The sequence below is a fragment of the Coregonus clupeaformis genome, chromosome 10 (genome assembly GCF_020615455.1).
Source record: "Coregonus clupeaformis isolate EN_2021a chromosome 10, ASM2061545v1, whole genome shotgun sequence".
NCBI lineage: Eukaryota > Metazoa > Chordata > Actinopteri > Salmoniformes > Salmonidae > Coregonus > Coregonus clupeaformis.
The window spans coordinates 6,832,228-6,855,790 of NC_059201.1; the positions used below are offsets into that span (position 1 = coordinate 6,832,228).

The 23,563-nt window shown below is 42.1% G+C and overlaps 1 protein-coding gene across 2 annotated transcripts; it reads left to right on the forward strand.

Annotated features, from left to right (window-relative positions):
- The first annotated feature begins 5,723 nt into the window (after positions 1–5,723).
- Positions 5,724–23,261, forward strand: LOC121574810 (leucine-rich repeat-containing protein 3). Of its 2 annotated transcripts, XM_041887402.2 has the most exons (3): positions 5,724–5,929; positions 18,282–18,752; positions 18,945–23,261. In XM_041887402.2, exons 2-3 carry the CDS (start codon positions 18,343–18,345, stop codon positions 19,513–19,515), a joined length of 981 nt encoding a protein of 326 aa, XP_041743336.2. In that variant the 5' UTR covers positions 5,724–5,929; positions 18,282–18,342; the 3' UTR covers positions 19,516–23,261. The 2 variants fall into 2 exon arrangements, with proteins under 2 accessions (XP_041743336.2, XP_041743335.2); XM_041887401.2 differs by lacking the exon at positions 5,724–5,929 and having other exon boundaries at positions 17,963–18,752.
- The last annotated feature ends 302 nt before the right edge of the window (positions 23,262–23,563 follow it).

Below are 23,563 nucleotides of genomic sequence, written 5' to 3' on the forward strand. Positions count from 1 at the left end.
TCGCAACCCCTATTACTAGCCTGTTCAACCTCTCTTTCGTAACATCTGAGATCCCCAGAGATTGATAAGCTGCGGCGGTCATCCCTCTCTTCAAAGGGGGTGACACTCTAGATCCAAACTGTTACAGACCTATATCCATCCTGCCCTGCCTTTCGAAAGGTTTTGAAAGCCAAGTTAACAAACAGATCACCGACCATTTCGAATCCCATCGTACCTTCTCCGCTATGCAATCCGGTTTCCGAGCTGGTCATGGGTGCCCCTCAGCCATGCTCAAGGTCCTAAATGATATTATTACCGCGATCGATAATAGACAGTACTGTGCAGCCGTCTTCATCGACCTGGCCAAGGCTTTCGACTCTGTCAACCACCGCATTCTTATTGGCAGACTAAATAGCCTTGGTTTCTCAAATGACTGCCTCGCCTGGTTCACCAACTACTTCTCAGATAGAGTTCAATGTGTCAAATCGGAGGGCCTGTTGTCTGGACCTATGGCAGTCTCTATGGGGGTGCCACAGGATTCAATTCTTGGGCCGACTCTTTTCTCCGTGTATATCAATGATGTCGCTCTTGCTGCTGGTGACTCTCAGATCCACCTCTACGCAGACGACACCGTTTTGTATACATCTGGCCCTTCATTGGACACTGTGTTAACAAACCTCCAAACGAGCTTCAATGCCATACAACACTCCTTCCGTAGCCTCCAACTGTTCTTAAACACTAGTAAAACTAAATGCATGCTCTTCAATCGAACGCTGCTGGCACCCGCCCACCCGACTATAATCACTACTCTCGACGGGTCTGACATAGAATATGTGGACAACTACAAATACCTAGGTGTCTGGTTAGACTGTAAACTCTCCTTCCAGACTCACATTAAGCATCTCCAATCCAAATTGAAATCTAGAATCGGCTTCCTATTTCGCAACAAAGCCTCCTTCACTCATGCTGCCAAACATGCCCTCGTAAAACTGACTATCCTACCGATCCTTGACTTCGGCGATGTCATTTACAAAACTATTTCTCTCCTGCTTCTCCTTCATTTTAGATGAAATTAATTTGTTCAAAACTGTTCAACTATTGTCTTTCACTCTCTTTGAGTCAAGTACTCACCACATTTTATGTACTGCAATGCTAGCTAGCTGTAGTTTATGCTTTCATTCCTAGATTATTTATCTGATCCTTTGATTGTGTGGACAACTTGTCAGTTCAGGTTGGAGGACGTCTTCTGGAAGTTGTCATAATTACTGTGTAAGTCTATGGAATGGGGTGAGAACCATGAGCCTCCTAGGTTTTGTATTGAAGTCAATGTACCCAGAAGAGGACGGAATATAGCTGTCCTCCGGCTACACCATGGTGCTACCCTACAGAGTGCTGTTGAGGCTACTGTAGACCTTCTTTGCAAAATAGTGTGTTTTAATCAATTATTTGGTGACATGATTATATTTAGTATAGTTTTATCTAAAAATAATAACTTTTTTTTATATTTTTAAGAAATTAATTGAGGAGGATGTTCCTCCCCTTCCTCCTCTGAGGAGCCTCCACTGGTGGATGTCATACCTGTATTTCATTGGACCATAACCCCTCTCGTTGGTAATCTGTCATCACCCAGGGACACTGAGATTACTTGATAGAATCAGAGAAACTATTATTTCCCAGACAATTGCTTAACAATTTCGTTCTTGAGAAAAAAATGAGCCCATTTCAAAATAGCATTATGGAATGATAAAATGTGCTTACTCACTCCACCTGGAAGAGGTATTTTTTAGCCTAATGGAGAGAGGGGAGGGGGAGAAAGAGCGAGGGGGGGGGCAGAGGAAATGAGAGCGGGGAGGAGGACAGAGGAAGGGAGAGGAAGACAGAGGAAGACGGGGGAGAACTAAGAGAGAGAGAGAGAGAGAGAGAGGTTGTTACAGGCCTGAACTACAATCAATCACATTTATTTATAAAGCCCTTTTTACATCAGCAGATGTCACAAAGTGCTATACAGAAACCCAGCCTAAAACCCCAAACAGCAAGCAATGCAGATGTTGAAGCACGGTGGCTAGGAAAAACTCCCTAGAAAGGCAGAAAATTTAGGAATAAACCTAGAGAGGAACCAGTCTCTGAGGGGAGGCCAGTCCCCTTCTGGCTGTGCCGGGTGGAGATTATAACAGTACATGGCCATTAAGGCCAGATTTTTCTCCAAGATGTTCAAACGTTCATAGATGACCAGCAGGGTCAAGTAATAATCACAGTGGTTGTAGAGGTTGCAACAGGTCAGTACATCAGGAGTAAATGTCACTTGACTTTTCACAGCCGGGCATTTAGAGGTTGAAATAGCAGGTGCGGTAGAGAGAGAGAGAGTTGAAAACAGCAGGTCTGGGACAAGGTAGCACGTCCGGTGAACAAGTCAGGTTTCCATAGCCGCAGGCAGAAGAGTTGAAACTGGAGCAGCAGCACGACCAGGTGGACTGGGGACAGCCAGGAGTCATCAGGCCAGGTAGTCCTGAGGCATGATCCTAGGGCTCAGGTCCTCCGGGAGGGGATGGAGAGAGGGAGAGAGAGAGAGAATTAGAGGGAGCATACTTAAATTCACACAGGACACCGGATAAGACAGGAGAATAACACCAGATATAACAGACTGACCCTAGCCCCCCGGCACATAGACTATTGCAGCATAGATACTGGAGGCAGAGACAGGGGGGTCGGGAGACACTGTGGCCCCGTCCGACGATACCCCCGGACAAGGCCAACCAGGCAGCATATAACCCCACCCACTTTGCCAAAGCACAGCCCCCACACCACCAGAGGGATATCAACAGACCACCAACCTACTACCCTGAGACAAGGCTGAGTACAGCCCACAAAGATCTCCTCCACTGCACGAGCCCGAGGGGGCGACAAACCGGACAGGAAGATCACGTAAGTGACTCAACCCACTCAAGTGACGCACCCCTCCTAGGGACGGCATGGAAAGCACCAGTAAGCCAGTGACTCAGCCCCCGTAATAGGGTCAGAGGCAGATAGTCCCAGTGGAGAGACGGGAACTGGCCAGGCAGAGACAGCAAGGGCGGTTTGTCGCTGCAGTGCCTTTCCGTTCACCTTCGCACCCCTGGGCCAGACTACACTCAATCATAGGACCTACTGAAGAGATTAGTCTTCAGTAAAGACTTAAAGGTCATGACCGAGTCTGCGTCTCACACATGGATAGGCAGACCATTCCATAAAAATTGAGCTCTATAGGAGAAAGCCCTGCCTCCAGCTGTTTGCTTAGAAATTCTAGGGCCAATAAGGAGGCCTGTGTCTTGTGACCGTAGCGTACGTGTAGATATGTACGGCAGGACCAAATCGGAGAGATAGTTAGGAGCAAGCCCATGTAATGCTTTGTAGGTTAGCAGTAACTACACAGCCTTTCAGAGAGAGAGAGAGAGAGAGAGAGAGAGGTTGTTACAGGCCTGAACTACATAGTCTTTCAGAGAGAGAGAGAGAGAGAGAGAGAGAGAGAGAGAGAGAGAGAGAGAGAGAGAGAGAGGTTGAACTACACAGCCTTTCAGAGAGAGAGAGAGAGAGCGAGAGAGAGAGAGAGAGAGAGAGAGGTTGAACTACACAGCCTTTCAGAGAGAGAGAGAGAGAGGTTGTTACAGGCCTGAACTACACAGCCTTTCAGAGAGAGAGAGAGAGGGGAAGTGAGAGATAGATAGAGAGGGTTGTTATTGTTCCAGGGAGTGAACTACTCAGCGTTCACACTGTGTTCTACGGAATGTTTCATCGAACCACCTGTTCTCACTGTGACCGGTTCACACCTGCCACAGCACAAACAACACTACAACTTTATCAGGTGCACTGTAGGTGGGAAACAGGACCGTTATAATCCGGGAGGTGCACTTCACTTTAAATTATTAGTTTGTTTTGGCTGTAGTCCCTGGGTCTTCAACATAGTTTACATGTATTAAACATGTATTAAATTAAATCACCACAACATCTCATATAATAGCTTTACTGCTTGACAGGAGGCAAAGAACAATTATGAGAAGACCAAACCGGAGATGTTTGGCAATAGCAACCCTAGACATACGTATTACATACATAATTGTTGGAAGCTAGTGGGAAGAAGACAGATTGTATGTTCGAGTCTCTCCCGACAGATTTGGGTCTGGGTTCTGAGATTATGCCGTTTCTATAATATCGTAGTGAATGCTAATATTACGGTTTGGTTTTGCTTGGGAAGAGGAGAAAACCCCCAAGGATAACACATATATCTTTCCCTGACAATATAAAAATGCAATCGTTTTAAATCTGTTGATGTCTGTTGGACAGGTAGGAGAGGGTAGGAGGAGAATATGGGCCGCTGTAACTGTCAGCCAGTCGAGTCCTTTCCCCCTGGGGAGACCACTGTGGCGAGTGTTTCCTGTTTGTACATTCTGCATAATAATAATAATAATAATATGCCATTTAGCAGACGCTTTTATCCAAAGCGACTTACAGTCGTGCGTGCATACATTTTTGTGTATGGGTGGTCCCGGGGATCGAACCCACTACCTTGGCGTTACAAGCGCCATGCTCTACCAGCTGAGCTACAGAGGAATAATCTCACGTGTGCTGGCCAGCTATTGGATCGTTACATCTCTCTATTCTGAACTAAAGGCGTGTGGCTTACTTCGACCATAACCTCGTCCCTGGGCTATTGTGCATTGGGAAGAAGTGTCTGGGAATGAGATTACCGTCCTAAACCATGGGGTGCAGATGGATGCTGTGTGGTGCTGGTGCAATATTTCGGACAAATAAATTACATTTCCCCCAACAAAAATGTTGCATACAATATATAGCTCAGTATTTGAATTATTATTTTGTACAGTCATTATTGCTCATCTTTATCAAGGGTGTGAATAATTTCTGACTCCACTGTATGTATGTATGTATGTATGTATGTATGTATGTATGTATGTATGTATGTATGTATGTATTGTTTATGAATGTACAACAAGTCAGCAACAAGCTTGTCTATACTATGTATGGATTTCTACTCTTCCAGACAGGGTCAAACAATATTGTGTCAAATTCCTCATCGATAAGCGTGATGGGATAGGGGGAGGAGAGTGCAAAAGGAGAAGAAGAGAGGCAGCATCTCCTCTCCTTTAATGTTCTCCTTCCTGCCTGTGAGCAGCATCTCCTTTCCTTTAATGTTCTCCTTCCTGCCTGTGAGTCTGCCCATTCATCGATCTGTCTTTTTCACAGTCACTGTGTTTTAGTGACAGCAGCAGCAGCAGCAGTTCTGCATTTACCTCAGGACTCATCTAAACTTTGTTCCGGTCAAGTCATGACTGGACTGACCAGGTAGATGGGTATTACAATCAATAATCAATAGCCTAATCAATACTCTCGGATTATTTGATTTAGCCTACATTCTGTTTTCCATGTTTACTCTCAATGTTTGTTTGGCGGAAAATGTGAAAACACCAAATCAGACCTCAAACAATTGTTGGTTTGACTTCATGGTGTATAATTATTATAATTGTAACTACATTTTAATGGGGGAGGTGATGCACATTCGATACACAGGCTGCTGCACAGGGGGGTCTCTCATCTTTTCCACAAGGGAGGGACAACACATCACGCAACGGCCCCTTTAAGAGAGAGAGAGAGAGAGAGAGCGAGAGAGAGAGAGAGAGAGAGAGAGACAGAGAGAGAGAGAGCGAGAGAGAGAGAGAGAGAGAGAGAGAGAGAGAGAGATGTGATAACAGTGACAGATTTGTGCTAAGAGGAGTGGATACAATTGTTCTATGATGACAACCGGATTAACATTTGATGCTCTGTCATATTAAAGAATAACTACATTACAAATCCGTGTCGGACACATCCGAGTCAGACTGAACCTCGTAGGGCAGAGTCAACATCGTCGGTGTGGATTCCAACTTGAAGAATAATTTTTGTGGTTAATTACGTGTTACAGGTAGGCAATATACAATCATCTTTTCTGTTTTCATAATTATTTACTGACAAATTAGATGCAGCATAATTGTCTCTGGATTGAATTCATAGCGTATTTCTTTATTATCACCAAACTATGGGTTAAAGTTATTTCTTATAAAAGTGTTTTTAAGTAAAATTTTGTGCGATGATTATTGCATTATTATCCCATTAGCCTATGTCAATCGAACAATTACATGATTTTGAGTTTTACCGACTCAAAACATAGAATGATTTAGTTTGTTAGTAAATTATTGTATTACTAGTCTACTATATTACTACTATACACTAGACGATTACAACTATAGAGTAGACAATACACCAGTAGCTAAAGGGTATAGGGTTTAAAATGAAAATAAATAAGTCTTGAATGAATTAAATAACAACCTGTAAAGACTAAATGGTCAATTGCGTGTTCCCCAGCAGAAAGATATCATTAACTGTGGTGACAGTCTCGCTACTTCCTCCTCTCTCTCTCTCTCTCTACTCTCTCTCTCTCTCTCTCTCTCTCTCTCTCTCTCTCTCTCTCTCTCTCTCTTTCTCTCTTTCTCTTCTCTTTCTTTCTTTCTTTCTTTCTTTCTTTCTCTCTCTCTCTTTCTCTCTCTCTCTTCTCTCTCTCTCTCTCTCTCTCTCTCTCTCTCTCTCTCTCTCGCTCTCTCTCTTTCTCTATCTCTATCTCTCTCTCTCTCTCTCCCTCTCTCTCTCTCTCTCTCTCTCTCTCTCTCTCTCTCTCTCTCTCTCTCTCTCTCTCTGTCTGTCTGTCTGTCTGTCTGTCTGTCTGTCTGTCTGTCTGTCTGTCTGTCTGTCTGTCTGTCTGTCTGTCTGTCTGTCTGTCTGTCTGTCTGTCTGTCTGTCTGTCTGTCTGTCTGTCTGTCTGTCTGTCTGTCCTGTCTGTCTGTCTGTCTGTCTGTCTGTCTGTCTGTCTGTCTGTCTGTCTATCTATCTATCTATCTATCTATCTATCTATCTATCTATCTATCTATCTATCTATCTATCTATCTATCTATCTATCTATCTATCTATCTATCTATCTATCTATCTATCTATCTATCTATCTATCTATCTATCTATCTATCTATCTATCGCTCTCTCTCTCTCTCTCTCTCTCTCTCTCTCTCTCTCTCTCTCTCCCCCTCTCTCTCTCTCTCTCTCTCCCCCCTCTCTCTCTCTCTCTCTCTCTCTCTCACACTCACTCTCTCTAATTGTTATTCTCGTGGATTCCACAAAATGCACTGACTGATTGTTTTCAAGTGTGTTAATTGGTGTGGTAGCTTTCCCTGAATTGCTGCTCAGTCTTCTAACAGAACTTTATAATGGGTTTATAATGTACTGAAGCTAATCTGTCTGTCTGTCAGGCATATAGACAGACAGGCAGTACATGGGACTCACTCGGTGGACATTCAAATGTCCTCTGGTAGTACCTTTGTGTGTGTGTGGGTGTGTGTGTGTGTGTGTGTGTGTGTGTGTGTGAGCCACCGCTCAGAACTATATTTAGTCTCCAATGTTTATTGAAAACATAAATACATTTTTACAATGAGCACTTGTTGTGTCTCAAATACATTATTACAGTTGTTGGTTAGCTAGCGAATTTTAGCCATATTAGCGTTGACATGAAATCAGTCAAAACACCTCAAAACAAGACATGGAACAAGATGAAATTAGCTGAAACCAGTCACTTATGATTCCCCACATGGCAGCTTATTGTCATTGTTGGTAGCTATCTGGCCATCCAGAATCACAACAACTCACAGACTTCTGCCCCACCAAAGCCCATCCATATAGAACCAGAATGTAGATCAGTGTGGACTGGAAAATTGAAAACCTTATATTCTGGTCGTCTGAATGAGGAAAACTCGATAGGATAGGATTTGTAATGATAAGGATGATTATGATCCTATAAAGAATCATTTTATACTTGAATCACTCAAATATCTAATAAGAAATACAATTCAGCACATTTGAAATAAATACACAACTGACATTTCAGCCTTGATTCTAACCAGAACCAGAGGAGGAGAACAGTCACCACTTGGTAAATGGACAAATGTGTTGAAAAATGTATGTAGGGTGTTATATTTTCCTGGCTAAGGCACATATCACATGTTGAGTTCTGTCCTTCATTTGATAAACAGATTGAACAGATGTTGTATTTTCTCCTGCCATCACATTCTGACTGAAGTTTGCTTTTCCTCGCTGAGCCAGCAGATACAATCCAGCCCAGATTCTAACCAACTCAGATACGATCATGGAATATATTCTCCTGCAGTCTGACTGATTCTGACTGAGGTGTCTTGCAATCATAGTTTTTACGGACTGAGCCAACAGATACATAGAACCCAGTCTGTTTTTAATCATGAGGTGTTCACACACATTTCTCCTGCGGTCATCCATCAAATTTTGACTGAAGTTTGATTTTCCTTGCTGGCCCAGCACCAACTGAGGCCATGTCTCGACCATGGCATAAACAAACACGGAATATTCCCCTGCGGTTATAAATTAGACTCTACCCAGATTCTAACCACGACTCGGATTCAATCATTGGATTAATGTATTCTTCTACACAGTCACCCACATGCTGCAGTATAGTTTGTTTCCATGTCTGGGCAAGCAGATAGTGTACAGCCCAGATCAGGCTGCATCTCATCATGTACTACAGTCAGGTCCAAAAGTATTGGCACCCTTGATAAAGATGAGCATAAAAGACTGTATAAAATAAATCATACAAATACGGAGATAGATTGCATGCAACAAAAAAAAAAAGGGGAAAGTGTATTATTTTATGCTAATGCCTTTGCTCAGAGAAAGAGATTTTTGTTTAACAAGTAATACAACAAAATTGAAATAATTATTGGCACCCCTGTTTTCAACACTTCAGCACTCTCCCCTTACGAGGATAACGACACTGAGCCTTTTTCTATAATGTTTTATGAGATTGGAGAACACATTGGAAGGTATCTTAGACCATTCCTCCATACAGAATATTTTCAGATCCTTGATATCCTTCATCTGTACATATGGACTGCCCTCTTCAATTCAAACCAAAGGTTTTCAATGGGGTTCAAGTCCGGAGACTGAGATGGGGGGGGGGGGGATTTTAATTTGTGCTTGGGGTTATGGTCTTGCTGGAAGATCCACTTGCGGCCAACTTTCAGCTGCCTGGCAGAGACAACCAAGTTTTTGGCTAAAATGTCTTGGCACTGGGTAAAGTTCATGATGCCGTTGACCTTAACAAGGGCCCCAGGACCAGTGAACGCAAAATAGACCCATAACATCAAAGATCCACCACCATATTTTACAGTAGGTATGAGGTACTTTTTTTATTGCATATGCGTCTGTTTTTTAACACCAAACCCACAACTGGTGTGCATGGTCAAAGAGCTCTATCTTCACGTCATCTGACCATAGCACCGCCTGGAGTTTGCTAAACGGCATTGGCACTTGGAACCGGTGCTATGGTCAGATGGCATGAAAATAGAGGTCTTTGGCCATGCACACCAGTGGTGGGTTTGAAATACTGTATAGTGATAGGCTAGCTTCAACCCAACCCAGTCCCCAGCCCAGGCTGTCTGTGTCTCTTCCAGCTGTGTGCTTATCCACACTAGATAGGTCCAACACATGCCATATTCACGGACAGTTATCCATCATGATTCTAAAGATTATGGCTATAGTTTGCTTTCTCTTGCTGTGTGCGGCAGCAGATCCAGCCCAGCCCACAACCCAGCCCACAACCCAGCCACAAACCAGGATCTGTGTCTCTTCCAGCTGTGTGCTTATCGACACTATGAGGGAGGATTAATGTGTTGGTCTGTTATAGTCTATCAACGGTGGCACTCAGGCATCCATCCCACTGTGTCTAATGTCCCAGTCTGATTTCCAAATGGCACCCTATTCCCTGTAAAGTGTAGTGCTTTTGACCAGGGCCCTGGTTGTACACTATGGTACTATATAGGCAACAGTGTGTCATTTGGGACGCAGACTCTAAAGTCCCTGGCTACTATAAAACACAGAGATTTATTATCACTGGAACATGATTAAGGATTAATCTGTTGGGAGATAGATACAATGGTAAATGAATGAGAGAGTGTGTAAATGAATGTAATGTCATGCTTGTCAGATGTGTGTGTGTGTGGGAGGGAGGGGTGGATGGAGGGAGGGTGTGTAAGGGGCAGGAGATGGAATAAGAGGCTGGTAATGTCTGTTGTGTTGAAATATTGTCATGTATGTATGTATGTATGTATGAATGAGAGTATGTGAAGAGTTTATTTCCAAAATGCTATATCCACCAATTTTTTTAATGTATTTAATCAGATATGGTTGCTTGTGGATACCTTCATGTGCGTAAAATATTTATGTTCTCAGATTTTTTATTACAGTTTTTCTCAATTGCTAAAACACAATTTCTGAAACCTTGCTCCATTTCCTGAAAACATTAAACACAAAACCTCATCTTCAAGCACTATTTACAAAACCTCTGACTCCTTTCGCAAAATGAAACATTCGCCTCAAAACAGTTTTTACCTGTGTTCAAAATCAAACACTGCTCTCAAATCGTAAACAAAGTGATCAAAATGATAAACACTCTCAAGCAGTCAGTAAACAATACACCGAAAAATAGAAAACACATTGTTCAAAACATACAGTTCTCAGGGAGAAGTACATTTTTAATCTCAAAACAAATTTCATATTTTTCCGTCATTATCTTTTGATGAACGAAAACATGTTCGATCATAGTAGCTCAAAATTGATCAGCAATTACTACTCTGCTTTGCTCTTTGCAATTTTGTTTTTTGTTCTTCCTCCTCCTCGTACCCCTATTTTTACAGTACTGTACCCTGCATCTCACAAACTTGTCCTTTGTCTCTGTGATACTGTAATTCTTGTTCTTTGTTGATATGAACCTGCAACCAGTCAAAATCTATTGAGCAGTCAGTACTGTTAACAAATGGAAAGCACAATGTTCAGGGCCATACAATGTGTTCATTGTGCAGTATACAGCCTACAATGCACTGCACTACAGTATACAATACTGAAAGGGACAAACATCTAAGGAGTAAACATGTGATCAATGTGCTTCTTCTTGTCTTTGGGCTGGGTCAGGCCAGAGCACTTTGTCAACATCACAAGCAATATTGTCCCTCCTGAGGCAACGGGGGAAGAAGCCTCTTGTAGCTCAGTTGGTAGAGCATGGCGCTTGCAACGCCAGGGTTGTGGGTTTGATTCCCGCGGGGGGCCAGTATGAAAAATTTATGCACTCACTAACTGTAAGTCGCTCTGGATGAGAGCGTCTGCTAAATGACTAAAATGTAAATGTAGATGTATCCAGCCCTGACATGATTCCTCACCTATATCACCACAGGCTAAATCCATGGCTTGCAGCATATTTATTCTGGTGTAGGGTTGTCTATCATACACTTTCCATCTCCAAGAGGAGAAAAACTCCTCAATCGGATTCAGGAAAGGCGAGTATGGAGGGAGGTACAAGTTCATAAACTGCCCATTGATGTTAAACCATTCCCTTACCTGAGCAGCTCGGTGGAAACTGACATTTTCCCACACTATCACATAGGTGGGAATGGGATTCTCATTTAGGTCTTGACCCTGCTGCTCTTGAACCTGCTGCTCAAATAAAATATATCTTAGATTGGCAATACATTTAAAAAAAAAATATTTTACATCATTTAGCAGACGCTCTTATCCAGAGCGACTTACAGTTAGTGAGTGCATACAGATTTTTAAATTTATTTTTTATACTGGCCCCCCGTGGGAATCGAACCCACAACCCTGGCGTTGCAAACACCATGCTCTACATCCCTGCCGGCCAATTGTGCGCCGCCCCATGGGTCTCCCGGTCACGGCCGGCTACGACAGAGCCTGGATTCGAACCAGGATCTCTAGTGGCACAGCTAGCACTGCGATGCAGTGCCTTAGACCACTGCGCCACTTAGAAGGTGCTGGGTGTTATATGGCCCGAGTGTAACATGGTGATGTAGAACACCATGGTTGCCGATAGCAGCACAGATTGTGACATCGCCACCTCGTTGACCAGGGACTTCAACAACGGCCCGCTGTCCAATCATGTTTCGGGCCTCTCCTTCTCCTCTTTGTTAGATTGAAGCCTGCTTCATCGACAAAGATGAACTCATGGGGTCTGTCCAAGGATTCCAAGTCAAATATTGTCTGTGTAGAAATACAATATACTGTATGTAGGATTTTGTAAGTGGTACAGAGACGGTGCTATACTGTAGAGTACAATTAGGCCTACTGTATGCACTTCTGATTCACATACATTGTATGTACTGAAGAGTAATGTCATTCACATAGTATATATTAGTACTGTAGACAATCTGGATTACAGTAAATGTTTCTGAATGTACACTTACTTGCACATACTGAGCTCGCAGTTCTTTCACCCTTGGTGAGTTGTGCTCAAAAGGTACTCTGTATACTTGTTTCATTCGTATCCTGTTACGATGGAGGACACCGTCAATTGTGGAAATGCTCACACTGTCGATTCCCTGGAAGTGTGTGTTGTCTTGTATCACTCGTTCCTGGATTTCTCCGAGTCGTATTGCTTTATCTTGAAGGACCATGCCAACTATAACGGCCTCTTGCTCCCCGAGTGAATATAGCTGTCCTTCCCACCTGCATGTGGCAGCCTTGCAATTCTACAAAAAGGTAGTTGTGCAGTTACAAAACATATTCATGCAGTACAATACATACAGTGATTAACTTTACAAATGTCTATTGAAACAGCTGCATATAGTGTGGTACAGTAAATTTGCAATTACAAAAATACAGTAGTACACTGTACCTGTTCTCTTCTCTGAATGTCCTTACTATGGTGGACACAGAAAATCGGCTCAAATTGGGTTGCACTCTAAGTCCTGCTTCCCTCATTGTCAGTGCATGGACAAGAACATGGTCTATGACTGTTGCTCGAATTTCATCAGATATTTCCACTCTTTGTCTTCCTCTTCCTCTTCGTCCTCCTCTTCCTCTTTCTTGCCCTCCTCCTCCTCTTCCTCTCGCCCACCTCGCATACGCACTCGTCCCTCGTCCTCTCACATTGTTTATTCTATCCATTCTCAGACTTTCTCCTTCTCACCTTCAACAACCTGTTTGCTCTCTGAACTGCCTTATATTGGTTGTGTCGCATCATTTGAAACAGGTTAAATCAATTTTGAGTGGTTGTGTTCAATCAATGACATTTGTTCTCTATTTGTATTTGATTGTTGCCACTTGTGTTTACCAGTATGGATGACATGTGCATTAGAGTGCAGAATGTGTTTTGAGAATGAGAACGTGTTTAGGGTTTTGCTGAAAAGTCTAAGTGAGACCTGCAAATTGTGTTTTACCATGTGAAATGGTTTAAGGTTTTGACAACAGACTGCATAATTAGCTACATGAGTCCAGGCAACTGAGAACTTTGTTCAGCCAATGGGTTTTAGTGTTTTAGCAAAAAAAACTGTAATAGATTTTAGATGTGTATTAAAACGTGTGTTTTTTCAGGCAAGAAACTATATCCGTTGTTTAGCTGGAATGGAATGTTCGTATACTTTATATTTGACTGTGACGTGGTTGTGTCACCTAGCTATCTTAAGATGTATGCACTAACTGTAAGTCGCTCTGGATAAGAGCATCTGCTAAATGACTAAAATGTCTAAGGTAAATGTTTTACATACAGATTTCATATTACTATATTGATTCATTTAATATATATATATAATATATATATATATATATATAGATGTCACAAATGTATCATTTGTACAGTTCTTAGATCCATATTGTCATGTTATAGGAAATAAATGGGGATTGTCTTTATGACATCAGTTGACCTCCCATTTACTGCAGCCTGTAAATCTGATGATTCATAGCAGTAAGAAAGGTCAGCATAGATTGTAGCTTCAGACCTCCACTTTTTCCTGTTCTCTTGTCCCAGTAGATAAAGTAGTGTACTATATATGAACTAGGTTAATAAAGTAGTGTGCTATATATGAACTAGGTTAATAAAGTAGTGTACTATATATGAACTAGGTTAATAAAGTAGTGTACTATATATGAACTAGGTTAATAAAGTAGTGTACTATATATGAACTAGGTTAATAAAGTAGTGTACTTTATATGAACTAGGTTAATAAAGTAGTGTACTATATATGAACTAGGTTAATAAAGTAGTGTACTATATATGAACTAGTCTATAATATATGGCTGGTTATTGAATAATAAATCAATGCAAGTGATGGCCATCTCCTTAACATAACAACGAGGTGCAATCAGTAATGTCCTGTCCTCCTCTCTCTATGGGCCTTTGGTAGCTAGTAGTGAATATGTGACAAGGAGGATTTTTCAGATGAACAGGCTTAATCTGTTTTTTATTCCCTTTACCCGGTGCCCTTTAATGTCCTGAACCATAATCTCCTCTGTCTCCTGCATAGCCGCCGGAAGTGGCTGAAACACCCTCTGATACATTCGAATAATTTTTGCCAAAATGATATACACATGTTTTTTTCTCCAAAAATTATACTACTTCCTGTCTTAACAGATATAAATAAATAATTCAAAATACTTCACCAGAGAGCAGAATTTAGCCACAGAGGATCAATGGTCTTGGATTAAGTTTTATCACAAGCATTTACTGTCGGGAAGACTGCAATTTGGGCAGCACGCACGCCAAATATAGAACAGCTTGTTGCATTGTGGTTTGTGGCCATAGACATATAATACATAGAAGGGTTTTGGAACCTCTAACCCTGGCAATTTGACTTTTAAAGCAATACGTCGGGATCCCTTTAAACTCATGGGTACACTAGCAATGGCTGCCAGTCCTGACTTCAATGGGAACCACCATCTATTTATTATATTTCTGTGGTTGATTGTGGCTGCCTTCCGCAAATTTCAAAATACAATCACGAGAAAAATGTACAGTTTGGAAAGCAAATCCCTACTGCTGAAAAGAAAATACTAATCTAAACACTTTTTTTCTCAACAACTTTTGATAGATTCTGAACGAACAGCACTATTTTTCAAAGTATCTTCTCTTGAGATAGGCTATTGGCACGAGCGAATCGGCCGTCACCGATGAGTAGCCCAGGCTTCATCTTCATCATTGGGTGAGTCAGTGCCACTGGAAAGTTTATTTAGTAGCAACATATGTGCCTTCGGGTTGTTGTCCTGTTTGAAGGTGAACCTTCACCCCAGTCTGAGGTCCTGAGCGCTCTGGAGCAGGTTTCCATCAAGGATCTTTGCTCGGTTCATCTTTGCCTCGATCCTGACTAGTCTCCCAGTCCCTGCTGCTGAAAAACATCCCCACAACATGATGCTGCCACCACCATGCTTCACCCTAGGGATGGTGCCAGGTTTCCTCCAGACGTGACGCTTGGCATTCAGGCCAAAGGGTTCAATCTTGGTTTCATCAGACCAGAGAATCTTGTTTCTCATGGTCTGTGAGTCTTTAGGTGCCTTTTGGCAAACTCCAAGCGGGCTGTCATGTACCTTTTACTGAGGAGTAGTTTCCGTCTGGCCACTCTACCATAAAGGCCTGATTGGTGGAGTGCTGCAGAGATGGTTGTCCTTCTAGAAGGTTCTCCCAGATCTATGCCTCGACACAATCCTGTCTCTGAGTTCTACGGTCAATTCCTTCGACCTCATGGCTTGGTTTTTGCTCTGACAGGCACTGTCAACTGTGGGACCTTATATAGACAGGTGTGTGCCTTTCCAAATCATTTCCAATCAATTGAATTTACCACAGGCGGACTCCAATCAAGTTGTAGAAACATCTCAAGGATGATCAATGGAAACAGGATGCATCTGAGCTCAATTTCGAGTTTCATAGCAAAGGGTCTGAATAATTATGTAAATAAGGTAATTCTGTTTTTTATTTGTAATAAATTAGCAAACATTTCTAAAAAACAGTTTTTGCTTTGTCATTATGGGTTATTGCTGAGGATTTGTATTTATTTAATCCATTTTAGAATAAGGCTGTAACGTAACAAAATGTGGAAAATGTCAAGGGGTCTGAATACTTTCCGAAGGCACTGTATATATATATATTAATATTGTACAATCTGTGTGTCTCTTCACTGGCCTGGGCTGTTGTTTTCAGTGATGACCAGGTCATTTTTATTGCTCTCAGTCACTGTCAGAGTAGCCACTCATTTCCGACATTTATGTGGTATTAACAAATGACTTAGAATTGGATGAAATGCGTTTATAAAAGGCACATTTTTTCCAGAGCCTGCTGTGTGAAAATCCCCAAAACACCTCTGCACAACTGTATGCCACTACGCAAATGCACCTTTTCAGTCAGACATACCACGGTCTCCTGATACTCATATCTCTCTCTCTCATCTCGCTCTCTCTCTCTCTGTCTCTCTCTCTCTCTCTCTCTCTCTCTCTCTCTCTCTCTCTCTCTCTCTCTCTCTCTCTCTCTCTCTCTCTCTCTCTCTCTCTCTCAATTCAATTCAATTCAATTTAAGGTCTTTATTGGCATGGGAAACGTATGTTAACATTGCCAAAGGAAGTGAAATAGATAGTAAACAAAAGTGAAATAAACAATAAAGAATGAACAGTAAACATTACACTCACAAAACTTCCAAAAGAATAAAGACATTTCAAATGTCATATTATGTCTATATACAGTGTTGTAACAATGGGCAAATAGTTAAAGTACAAAAAGGAAAATGAATAAACATAAATATAGGTTGTATTTACAATGGTGTTTGTTCTTCACTGGTTGCCCTTTTCTTGTGGCAACAGGTCACATTTCTTGCTGCTGTGATTGCACACTGGTATTTCACCCAATAGATATGGGAGTTTATCCAAATTGGATTATTTGTGGGTCTGTAATCTTCGGGAAATATGTGTCTCTAATATGGTCATACATTTGGCAGGAGGTTAGGAAGTGCAGCTAATTTTGTGGGCAGTGTTCACATAGCCTGTCTTCTCTTGAGAGCCAGGTCTGCCTACGGCGGCCTTTCTCAATAGCAAGGCTATGCTCACTGAGTCTGTACATAGTCAAAGATTTCCTTAATTTTGGGTCAGTCACAGTGGTCAGGTATTCTATCTGTTTAGGGCCAAATAGCATTCTAGTTTGCTCAGTTTTTTTGTGAATTATTTTCAATGTGTCAAGTAATTAACTTTTTGTTTTCTCATGATTTGGTTGGGTCTAATTGTGTTGTTGTCCTGGGGCTATGTTTGTGTTTGAGAACAGAGCCCCAGGACCAGCTTGCTTAGGGGACTCTTCTCCAGGTTCATCTCTCTGTAGGTGATGGCTTTGTTATGGAAGGTTTGGGAATCGCTTCCTTTTAAGTGGTTATAGAATTTAACGGCTCTTTTCTGGATTTTGATCATTAGCGGGTATCGGCCTAATTCTGCTCTGCATGCATTATTTGGTGTTTTACGTTGTACACTGAGGATATTTTTGCAGAATTCTGCATGTAGAGTCTCAATATGGTGTTTGTCCCATTTTGTGAATTCTTGGTTGGTGAGCGGACCCCAGACCTCACAACCATAAAGGGCAATGGGTTCTATAACTGATTCAAGTATTTTTAACCAGATACTAATTGGTATGTCAAATTTTATGTTCCTTTTTTCTTGGCATAGAAGGCCCTTCTTGCCTTGTCTCTCAGATCGTTCACAGCTTTGTGGAAGTTACCTGTGATGCTGATGTTTAGGCCGAGGTATGTATCGTTTTTTGTGTGCTCTAGGGCACAGGTAATCTCTCTCTCTCTCTCTCTCTCTCTCTCTCTCTCTCTCTCTCTCTCTCTCTCTCTCTCTCTCTCTCTCTCTCTCTCTCTATCTCTCTCTCTCTCTCTCTCTCTCACCCGTTCTCTTCCGCCCGCTCTCTCTCTCTCTCTCTCTCTCTCTCTCTCTCTCTCTCTCTCTCTCTCCCCCCCTCTCTCTCTCTCTCTCTCTCTCTCTCTCTCTCTCTCTCTCTCTCTCTCTATCTCTCTCTCTCTCTCTCTCTCTCTCTCTCTCTCTCTCTCTCTCTCTCTCTCTCTCTCTCTCTCTCTCTCTCTCTCTCTCTATCTCTCTCTCTCTCTCACCCGTTCTCTTCCGCCCGCACTCTCTCTCTCTAAGGTCCTCATCACCTAAGGGTTGAATCGTTGCCACAACAAAACAACTTTCCCTGGTGAACATTTAAAGAACGTATCCAGCTCCTGTCTCAAAGCCAGTGGTGGTTTTTTCTGTGTGTTCTTTAGTGGATGTGCTTACAGTCTTATTTTTCTTCTCCACCAATCGATGTTCCTTCCGTGTTCTTCCACTCACCTCCTGTGGATGTTCCGTGTGTTCTATATCCTCTTGTCATCCTGTTTTCTGTTCTGTTCCACAAGGCTCAGCTGGCCCTGGCGTCTCCCTCTGGACCTGGGGTGTGTCGGGGGCTATGGTGAGGACATGCACCTCAGCAGGAGGACTGGATGTCATGGAGGAGATGGAATGGGGCTGGAGAGAGGATTGGGGAATGTGTTGGGGAGAGAGTTGGAGAGAGGAGGGCTTGGGAAAGAGAGAGGACTGGAGCGAGGGATGGCGAGAGAGAGAGGGCAGGGATTGGGGACAGGGCTGGGGCAGGAGACAAGGCTTGGGAGAGGCCTGGGAGGCTGGTCATTCACCCTGCTGGTCCTGCTCCTCCTCCTCCCCCCGGTGTTCCCCCAGTGCCCTGACAGCTGCCACTGTGTGTGGGAGAGCAGCGTGGTGCTGTGTGCGGACGCTGGGCTCCGTGAGTTTCCCCAGGGCCTTCCTCCGGACACCGTCACCCTCCACCTGGAGAGAAACTACATCCGCTCGCTTCCCGAGGGCGCCTTCAGGCAAGGAAGATAACAGTTGTGTTTTAATAGGATTTTTTATTCACCCTGCTCCATTATTGTCATTAATTAATGTAATTTAATTCATTATTTCTTTCTTTCATTACAATTCATATCTGGCTCCCAGTTTGCTTTAGTTCCAGGTGTAATTATGATGTTTCTGATACTTCCTCTTGTTATATACCTTCCCTTCAGGGAACTGACCCACCTGAGGGAGCTGTACCTCTCCCACAACCGCATCGAGACACTCTCCTCCGGGGCCCTGCGCCACCTGAGCTCAGAGCTCCGTCTCCTGGACCTTTCACACAACCAGTTACGCCGGGCCAGCCGGGACGAGTTCAGTTCCACGCGGGCCAAGACGCGCCTCTACCACAACCCGTGGCACTGCGACTGTACCCTGCAGGAGCTGATGGAGACGTTAAATCTAGAGCCGGAGACGGTCAACGGGATCGTGTGTGAGAGCTCGGTGAGGGGCGCCGGCGAGGGGAGTCGCTGGGAGGATCCAGGGGGGGCAAGGGAGCACGCCGGTCAACCCCTGGTTAAGTTGCTCGACTCTGGGGTGAACTTCTGTAGTCTCCAGAGGAAGACCACGGATGTGGCTATGCTGGTGACCATGTTTGTGTGGTTCTTCATGGTCATTGTTTATGTGGTCTATTACGTGAGACAGAACCAGGCTGAGACCAGAAGACATCTGGAGTATCTGAAGAGTTTGCCCAGTCCGAGGAAAACACCCACAGAGACAGACACGATAAGCACCGGTCTCTGAACTATTTATTTATTGCCTTTATTTAATCAGGTAAAAGTTATTGAGAACGCATTCTCCTTTACAAAAACAACCAAGAGAAGGTTTAAGAAAAGGCTGTAGAGACAATTCATGTCTCTGTATTGGGATGGAGCTTATTGTACAATTGTTAATCGAAAATGGATTCTCTATAACAACTCTGACTTGAATTAAATTATTACAAAATTTTCTTTTTGTACCTACTGTGTCTTTTCCATAATTATTTATATTTTTTTACCCTAACTACATTTTTTCTTTTCTTTTTCTGGTGGCTTTCGTCTTCCATTGTACTCTTAACAGGGAAAACTCACCTTGACCTAATTCGTTTTGACAGACAGATAGCAGATCATTAAAACATATAATCAGAGGGAGTGTCTGTTTCTACTCTGTATATCAGGTTCCGAAGGTATGTGATGTTGTTTAGTGTTCAGGATCATTAGTCCTACTTCACCTACTTCTCCAGCCCTTGATGATCAGTGAAGAAGGCTGTTTTAACCTCTCACTCTACAAGGTCACTGAGTCTGAACCAGCCAGTCATCTATATCCAAATCCTATCTTTTACCTCCCTACGAGCCAGGACACACAGCCTGAGATCCTCTGGCAGGGCACTGTTGACCATTCCAAAGTGTAGGTTGACAACTAAAGGAGATCGGGGCATTTGCCATCGGGGCCCTGAGACTTTGGAATGGTCTGCCAGAGGACATCAGGCTTACAGATTCAGTGCCTCTTTTTAAATGCCTTTCTGAAGACACACTTTTATAAAGATGCTTAGTACTTTTCTTTTATGATGTGAAGCACTTTGTTACTTGTATTGAAAAGCACTATACAAATAAAGTTATATTATTATATTAATCCCCGCTAATCCCTCAATCCCCACTACATCAATTCCTTCCTGCTGTTCTAAATTTACCCTGGCCCTAGGAAGTGGGTGGTGAATCAGTTTTTTAGTCATCAAGTACGTGGCAAGCAATCATTTCTAAATTGGCCGAGTGGTAGAGACTAGTGTATGACGGCATGGTATCAGCTGTCTCGGAAGCAGAGAAATTAAATTAAGACCTGATTTAGAATTGGTTTTGTTAAAAAATGATCAGACGAATGAAACGAACTGCTCGTTTCTGTGGATCCTAATGTATCTGCTTAGTGCTGTTTTAAATCCTGTCTGTCTGTCTGTCTGTCTGTCTGTGGGGTTAAAGTAATGCTCCTATATTTTCCTCCTGGACATTCTTATTGTTAGTGAAGTGAGTTTAAAGAGACAATTGTATTTTGGATACATTCAATTTGTACCGCGGAGGATCCACGTTATAGCGCGATTGAAATGTAAAGGTCATTTTCAATTGAGCAAACATATGCAGAGTTTACCGTGAACGCAGTCTTCGCGAACAGTCTTCGCACTATGCATTGAAACTAGGGGCTCTATTCAATTGTGGAAGTTCAGCATTACAGCGTGATTGAAATTTAAAGGCAACGTTACCGCATTAGCAGAGACTGCATTCACGGTAAACGCTGCATATGTCAGCTCAATCGGAAATTATCTTAAAATGTATATTGCGCAATCTGTAACGCTTCAGCGATACCGATTGAATAGAGGCCTGGGCCTTTGTTAATGCCCTGAACTAAATGAAGGCATGCAGGTGAATGTGTTATACGTTGAATGCCTTTTTTTTTCTTACATTATTGAAATCCCAAAATGAAATGGATTAGAATTACTCCTGTACCACATTGTTATATCAATCAGAATAGGATGTTATGTGTTTCATGAAAAAAAACAGTTTGTACAGTAGCCTATATGTTGTAAGTTTGTCTCAGACAAACCCTAAGTGATTTTGTATTTTATGTGTACTTTTGTGGTGTTCAGAGTTCCATTCTAGTACAGGTTGTGGTATAGCACTGTCCCTTTAAATGATAGCGCTGTTAATTTAAATGATAGCATTTACCCTTTCAATGATAACCCAACTCCTTTAATCGATAGCACTGTCCTGTCATTAACTGTTGCGTAACTGTTTTGTGTCATAGGCTACAATGAATATAGACCACAAACTGAATGACAAAACCGATTCTGTGGAGACGCCGATAACTCAAACAAAAAGAACCAAGCATGCATCCTTCTGTGTCATTTTTATAAAGTTTTTTATTTGTGATGTATTTTTGTCCTGCTGATTTGTTTTCCCTCCTGTTTAAAATGTCAATAATGACTCTAACAAAGATTACATCATAGATTTGGAAACCAATACATCAAATAATAAATGAACTTTAAAACCAAATTTCGGGAAAAAAATAAATATATAAAAAATAAAACAAACGTGGCTCTGTGTTGTTTAGAGAAATGCTTCTACCTTTTATTGCTATTGTGAAAGGTGAAAGGTGAAAGGTGAAAGGTGAAAGGTGAAAAGTCAGGAAAGAAAATAAAAAAAATTTAAGGACAGGATGACAATCAATTCATACAGTTTCTGATGATCGCGGTTGGCAATGTTTCCCATTCCTCCTCTTATCTACCATGCTTAAAAACAATCTTAAAATATTGAAAAAACGATTTTACATTTACAAAATAGTACATGATATGAACTTAGCACCTCCACACTAAATTTGGAATACTCTCTCCAACGAATAAAACAAAAAATAAAATGGGGTGCCGCCATCATCCATCTTGTGATCCATGGTCTCTCGCTGTGTGTTCTGACTGCATGCCACCATTCGATATGCATTTAGCCCAAACACACAGACCAAGGCAGGGTGCATACAGGGCACACAATCTAGATTTGGTATGGCTTCTATCTCTGGGAATATAATACCAACAGAAATAAGTTCAATCATACTTTCAGGTTACAGAAACAAATAATCTCCCCGGATATTTTATGCCACACACTCTTCTCTCGAGCATTATGGGGGTGAATAGCAACCCCCAAAAAATGTAAATAAAAAATGTAAAATAAAAAGTGACTTCAGCCTGTTACTTGTTTTTCTTTTATTTCCAATTTACATGAATCAAAACCGTAACAAAAACAAAATCAGATCATCATATTTAATAATACTACTAATAATAGTAATGCTATTATTATTAACAATAATACTATTATTAATAATAATAACAAAAAATATACACACCCTCACAAACTAATGCACCCTCTACCCTGGTCATGATGATTTTCCTCTGTGTGTAAATGAGGGCTGGATTGTCTAGTAGTGATATCAAGTCTAACAGCCCTATCCCGTTCGTGATCCTAGGGGGGCGTGTCCTGATCCTAGAGGGGCATGGCCAGGGCCGAGGTACTTCCTGCCAGGGCAGAAGGTACTTCCTGTGTGAGGGGACAGTGGGGGCTTATGGGAGGAAGTGGAGTGGGATAGGTCAAGGGTCAAAGTCAACTTCTGGTGGGCTTCTCACAACATGGGGTCTAATGCACCAGATAAGATCGCCCAAGCTCGATTTGTAAACTTGGATTCAGGGTTAAAAGGCCATAACTTTGCTTTGTTGTTTTTTTATTTTTTTAGTGTGAGGTAGCTTAAAATATTATAATTAAAACAAAATAAAACAAACAAAAAAAGTTTAGAGCTGGGTTTGATTCCGAATTGAACATGTCTCTTACAAAATATATAATGGACATGGTTTATGTTTCATTGGGCTGCAAGGAGGAGGGTCGGGGTTGGGGGGGAGGGGCAGCGACATTTACCACTCTGAAAAATAATCTCAGCGTGAAATGTACTCTCTGAAAAATTTATATATATATGTATACACACATATACATATACATACACATTATAAACATGTCACTAATACATCAGTATCTGGTTGTTAAAGAATACAGACTTGTTTTAGAACAATAGCACCATTTGACTTTATTATAATACACAGTAACTTCCTGATACACACTGGGGTGGCGGTTGGAAGTAGGAACACCTGCACTTATCACACTGCTAGATTTTTGGTTTCGATTTGATATCATGTTTGGGGTGGGTTGGTATGGAAGAGGAAGAAGAAAAGAGGGGGGTGGACTGATAGAATATGTATGTTGTTGTGCGTGGGGCCTTTTTACAGGGT